The sequence below is a fragment of the Cebus imitator genome, unplaced genomic scaffold, assembly GCF_001604975.1.
Source record: "Cebus imitator isolate Cc_AM_T3 unplaced genomic scaffold, Cebus_imitator-1.0 Scaffold21, whole genome shotgun sequence".
Classification (NCBI taxonomy): domain Eukaryota; kingdom Metazoa; phylum Chordata; class Mammalia; order Primates; family Cebidae; genus Cebus; species Cebus imitator.
In genome coordinates this window covers 8,000,903-8,006,931 of record NW_016107336.1, presented here as the reverse complement: position 1 = coordinate 8,006,931, position 6,029 = coordinate 8,000,903, and the positions used below count along the sequence as shown (strand labels likewise).

At 51.1% G+C, this 6,029-nt stretch overlaps 2 protein-coding genes across 3 annotated transcripts in view; one reads left to right on the top strand and one right to left on the bottom strand.

Moving 5' to 3' along the window:
- The window catches only part of CMTM8 (CKLF like MARVEL transmembrane domain containing 8), a 128,612-nt gene extending 124,759 nt beyond the window's left edge, over positions 1-3,853 (bottom strand). Inside the window, exon 1 of one of the 2 annotated variants that reach the window (XM_017521678.2) lies at positions 3,419-3,853. In XM_017521678.2, coding sequence (XP_017377167.1) covers positions 3,419-3,565 — 147 coding nt within the window. In that variant the 5' untranslated portion in view covers positions 3,566-3,853. The remainder of the gene's footprint in view (positions 1-3,418) is intronic. The other variant, XM_017521679.2, reaches the window with a different exon arrangement.
- Positions 3,842-4,711, top strand: LOC108298955 (translation initiation factor IF-2-like). The gene has a single exon (XM_017521434.1). It carries the CDS (start codon positions 3,842-3,844, stop codon positions 4,526-4,528), a length of 687 nt encoding a protein of 228 aa, XP_017376923.1. The 3' UTR covers positions 4,529-4,711.
- The last annotated feature ends 1,318 nt before the right edge of the window (positions 4,712-6,029 follow it).

Sequence of the window (6,029 nt, the reverse complement as noted above, 5' to 3'; positions counted from 1 at the left end):
AAGGTCTTGGTTTGTGTGCAGGGCAAGTGCAGCTAGAAGCTATCAAACCTTCCGGCTCCCTGGACCTGACCTTCCACAGCTCCCTCTCCGCATGTACTTGTCTGTGGGGGGTCCTATGTTGATTAGGACTGAATTCAAAGTTGGTCTGCCATGAACTGGAAGATGCTTGAACACTCACCCCTGCTACTATAATATCTTGGCAGAGAAACCATTAATTCTCTTTCTGGCATTTGCTGGAGTTGAAATATACCAAAGGGAAAGGGAAATTAGAAGCCGAAGAGAAGCAGCAGGTGAGAAGGAGATAACTTAAGAGTAATCCAGGGTTTTCTGCTGAGCATTGTCAGGACAGCTGCTGTCCTGACAACTCTATGAGGTACTTTCCAATTGAAAGAATGGCTCACGCGGTATGTGGTGAAGGGCAGAACCAGAAACTGATCCCAGGTCAAATGCACTCAACCACAATGAGCTGCACTGCCTTCCTGAACTCTTCATGTAAATGTCAGTCTAAGTGGACTGCAGCTGAGAAGACAATTATCCAAAAATGTGTCCGAGGATACATTCCCAATGTATACTTTTAACTTAAAACAATGTGTTTTTTAATTATTATTATTATATTTTTAGACAGGGTCTCACAATGTCACCCAGGCTGGAATGCAGTGGTGCAATCCCAGCTCACTGCAACCTCAACCTCCTGGGCTCAAATGATCCTTCTGCCTCAGCCTCCCAACTAGCTGAGACTACAGATGCCCACCACCATGCCAGTCTAAGTTTTGAATTTTCAGTAGAGAAGAGGTTTCACCATGTTGGCCAGGCTGGTCTCAAACTCCTGGGCTTAGGCAATCTGCTGGCCTCAGCCTCCCAAAGGTGTGAACTGAAATTTTTTATTTCAGCTATTTATCTCCCCCTACTGCCTGACTTCTGGAAGCTTGTTGAATCTTCTTTTTCCCAGAGATCTAAAATATCACAAACACGTGCCTTCATACGAGTGTGTTTACTCTCAGTACACTGGGCACCTGGTACGTTCTTGCAAATAAGGAAAATTCATGTAAATTTTAGAAGACTCCACCCCCTTTTTACGTAGGTATTTTAGTAAACAAAATACACTTTTTTTTTTTTGAGACAGAATCTGGCTCAGTTGCTCAGGCTGGAGTGCAGTGGTTCGTTCTCACAATGTCACCAGGGGTGGAATGCAGTGGTGCAATCCCAGCTCACTGCAACCTCCGCCTGCTGGGTTCAAGCAATTCTGGTGTCTCAACCTCCCAAGCAGCTGGGATTATAGGCAGACACCACCATGTCTGCCTAATTTTGTATTATTCATAGAGACAGGGTTTCGTCATGTTGGATGGGCTGGCCTTGAATTCCTGACCTCAAGTGATCTCCCCACCTCAGCCTCCCAAAGTGCTGTGATTACAGGTGTGAGCCACCTCACCCAGCCAAAATGAAATAACGGTTCTTTTAAAAGTTTATAAACATGCACATTGTTGGCTGGGCGTGGTGGTTCACACCTGTAATCACAGCACTTTGGGAGGATTGCTTGAGCCTAGGAGTTTCAGATCAGCTGGGCAACAGAGACCCTTTCCCTAGAAAAAAAATTAAAAATTTTCCAAGTGTGGTTGTGCATGCCTGTGGTCCCAATTACCTGGGAGGCTGAGATGGGAAGATTGCTTGAACCAGAGAGGTCAAGGTGGCTGTGTGCGGTGATGGTGCCACTGCACCCCAGCCTGGGAGACAGAGAAAAATCCTGTCTCAAAGCAAACAAGAAAAGGTGCATAATTAACTCTGTCAAAAATTAAAACTATAGTAGTAATGAGGGTGATTTTGTTTACATGTTTCCCCGTCTTTTTCAAAAAACCTAATGAAATCTAAAAGGCTTCATGCTAACATGTCAACAGTGATTATTTCTAGTAATGGGATGGTGGGCCATTTACATTGCTTCTTTCACTTTTGTATTTCCTGAAAAAGTGCGGCACACAGAGCATATTGATCATAAATCAGAAAAAAAAAAAAAAAAAAAAAAGGCGTTTTACTTCATGCCTGGTCCAAACCCACCCCAAGGTAGAAGTTCCGGCTCCGTCATTTTAGTTTTGTTTGCTCTGCTGAAGCAGAGGGGCCTGCCAACTCCTTCATTCGCACAGCAAATATTTGTTGAACTCCTAAAAGCCAGGCCCTGCAAGGTGATTTTAATACCTGAGCCTTTTGAGTCTCCTGAATTCCTCAATACCCACTGAGAGAACCAGCTGGGAGAGGAGCTGAGCCAACACTTCTCATATCTCATACCACTATGGCCACCTGGGGCTTGATAGAGCTGGTCCGGGTGGGGTCTGTGGCTGGGGGAGCGAGCAAGCTATTTGAGGTACACAGAATTTACTTCAGGTTTCTCAAAGGAACTGCCCAGGTCTTCAGTCACCTCTGCGCCATGATGGCGTGCCCATTCTCTAACTCCCACATAGGCTGGATTTCAGTTCTCATATATTTAAACAAAAGTCTGAGACATGGCGGAAGGGCACTGCTGGGGCGGCTCTCAGCTGTTCCCGGTTAGGAGCAGTGCCCTGCAGAAAGGCAGGCCTGGGTTTGAATCCCAGCTTCACCATCCACTGGTGTAATTTACTTCCCCTCTCTAGGCCTTCACAGGGGACGGGGTCGTGTGGATTACACGAGGGTACGAGGACATCTCAAGGGCTTGACAAGACCCTGGTACACGAAGAAGACTCAAACAGTGACCACCCCTAGCTGCTGACAGGGCGCCAGTCCTTTCTCAGCCTTGCAGGACTGGCTGGGATTTCTGGGGAGATCACTTGAGTTTCCAGCCTCCATGCCCTCCAAAGGAGAGAAGAACGCCTATGCCCCACCTCCTTCCCAGGAATGTTCTGAATCTAAGCCAGGGTGTGCACAGCACCAGGCAGAAGACCTCTTTGGTCCTGAAATAGGTGGCGGCACTCAGATTTTATTCGGCAAATTTTTCCTGACTCACCTCAACGTGACTACCAAGGAGATAATCAGAAAAAGAAAGAAGCCCTTTCCTCTTCCCCTGATCTTAGGAAAGCTTTATTTTGAGGGCGGAGGCCATCCTCGTGGAGATCAGGTGAGAGAGGCACCAGGTGTCCCTGACGCTCAACACAAACTCAACAGCCACTAAGCAAAGCATCCTGCTCCCAGAATCTGCCGCCGCCACCGAGAGGGCGCAAGAAGCTTAATTTCTCCCCCAGCAAGACATCCTGAGGATCACCACCCTTTCTTCCCAGGAGAGCCCGAGTTTCTTGGACCTCCTGAGTTTTGCACTTTGGGAAGAAGGCGAGGCTGAGCAAAAACGGTTCCCTGAAGCCCGCGGGAGGATCTGAGCAGACTCGATCCGGAGAAACACGGCGGAAGCACGCGCCGGGGTCCAGCTGAGCCCCCGCCACCCCCAGCCCGCACTCACGATCTCGGCCACGATGAGGAGGCCCGGCAGGGTGCGGAGGAACTCCCGGTCGTAGGCGAAGCTGCTGCTGCTGGTGGAGAAGTTCTCCGCGAAGGAGCTGGCGGTGGTGGTGACAGTGTGCGAGCGGGGGCGCTGCGGATCCTCCATCGTCGCGCCACGGCCGGGCTGGCGCGTCCCCTGGGACCCCCGGCGCGTCTGGGGCTGGACGCGCGGCCCTGCGCCCCCGGGACACAGGCGCGGGGGAGGGGAGCGCGGCCGGCGCGGGGCAGGGGGCGCGCGGGGGACGCCTGCTGGGGGTTGTCCAGGCGCGGCGCGTGTCCCTCGAGTGGGGGACGCCCCTAGCGCCTCCGTGCGCGGACTCCCGGGCTGCGCTGGGGCCCTGGAGGAAGAGGAGAGGAGCGAGGGGAGGCTGCGGGGCCGCTGATGGACGCCCGGAGGAGGGGAGGGGGCGTGGAGAGGGGCGGGCGGGAGGCGGGCAGGAGAAGGACCGCCCCGCGGAGGCACAGCGGACGCCCAGCCTCTTCACCTGTTTCCCGTCTCCCAGAGACCAAGAAGGCGCCGCGTCGCGCCCAGGGTGGCTGGACTGGCAGCCCAGCGGGCGGCGCGGAGGAGAGGGCGCAGGGGTCCTCCTGGCCGCCTTCGGCTCCCGCTCCCGACCTTTGCCTCCGTCAGGCCCCGCCTGGCTCAGGCCCGCAGCCGCCACTGACCTGTTTCCTTCCACCTGGGCGTGCCGGGGGCAGCGGGCATTGGAGCCCCTTAAGGAAACCCCGGCATCCGGGGGCCCCGCTGCTCCAGGACTCGGCGCGGAGGGAAGGACTGAGCGGGGACCTAGGCTGGGCGTGGCGTGGGGCCTCGAATGTTGGGGAAACGGCAAGAATGATGACCCGGCCGGACCTTAGACCCGAGATCGATGAGAGGCCGCCAGCACTGTCGGGAGACGGCCCGCGCTTCTTCCCTTCCTGCTGCGGCCGCCACCGGAGCGCGGTGTTATTTCCTGCCCCTCCTGTCGGGAACAATTTGAGGAACCAACTTAATCGCTTGGCTTTGAGGGCGCGACGCTCCCTGGAGCTCTGCGCGGCTCTGTCCCGCGGACCCGTGGAGCCTGGGTGACAGCGCCGGGGTCGGAGGAGGGGAGACGTTTGGGGTTCCCGGCCAAGATGAATCAGCGTGACCGTTTCGTCACCCTTGGGAAAATAAATGTTTCAAGAAGGTTGAGAACTGTGGTTTCTGTAAGTTTAACTTTAGGACCAACAAGCTGTGCTGTCCTGGCATGGGAAGGGGACGGGGGTCCTCGAGCGCGGGTGCCTGCGTTTATCCGCTGTTTGATTCAGGGCGAATGACTACTTTTTGGGCCTCAGTAATGCCGTCGGAAAATGCAGGCTTTGACAGATGGAGCTCTGAGCAAAAGGATTATCTTCCGCTTGATCCCTCCCTCTATTTTGTGAAAGGGTGGCGAGAAACATTTTAACTGAAAGTCACCAAAAGAAAAGGAAATACTCTTTGGCTATAAATCAAGGGTAACTTTGGATTCGCAGTGAAGGTATTCCTGCTGATCTGTTCCAAAACAGGTTAAAAAAGAGATCAGAAGGGACATTTTATTCACAGTGTCTTACCAAGTGTGCCGAGAAGAAAGCAAAAACTACAATCTAATAAAATAAAACAAGGAAATAGTGTCTTTTAAGTATAGGGCCTAGCCAGGAAGACCCCCGGGTAAAGCTTGGCCAAGATGAAGATATGGGGAAATTCCATCCATCCATATGCATTTGGTAAGCACCCTGGGCTGGTTGGTAAATTTTAAAAATTTAAAATATAGCACTTTCCCCTGGAGCAGTAGTTCTCAAAGTGGTTCTTGGACCAACAGCAGGCAAGTTCCCTGGGAACCTGTCAGAAAATGCAAGTTCTCAAGCCCCACCCCCAGACTCACTGAATCAGGAACTCTGAGGGTGCAGCCAGGAAGCTGTGATTGAACAAGCCCTCCAAAAGACCCTGATGCCTGCTGAAGTTAGCTGCTGCTTTAGAGAAACTGCTAATGAGTTTGGGGAAATAAGAGATACATACATGAAATGGCTGGAGGGGACTCGAGCTTCATGCATGACATTTAGTGAATACAAAAGACAGAAAAGGAGTCTAGACAACTCTATTTCCATAATACAAAGGACAATCCTCTCTTAAAATTCTTGTGGTCAAATGGATTTCTAAATTCAGATTTTTTTTTTTTTAATTTAGAAAGGTAAAATGTACATATACCACATATTACATAATACCTTCAATGAGGCGTGCAGTGACACTCTAATAAAATACACTAATTTTCTGCAAGGAAAATTACATGAATGATGTAAGTATATACTTGGATTATCTATTGCAATGTATCAAATGTTGACAAAAACATTAATAACTTAAAAAAACATTTGCTCAGGAATTTGTTGTGTCAGGAATTTAGGAAGGGCTTGGCTGGCAGGTTCTTCTGCTTTGCATGGTGTAATTGGAGTCATTTACTCAGCTGATTTCAGTTGGTGACTTGGCAGGGCTAGAAGGTCCAAAAAGTCTTCATTCCCATTTGTGCATTTCAGTGCTCTTTCAACTTGCCTCTTTCTCTGTGCAACTTGGGCTT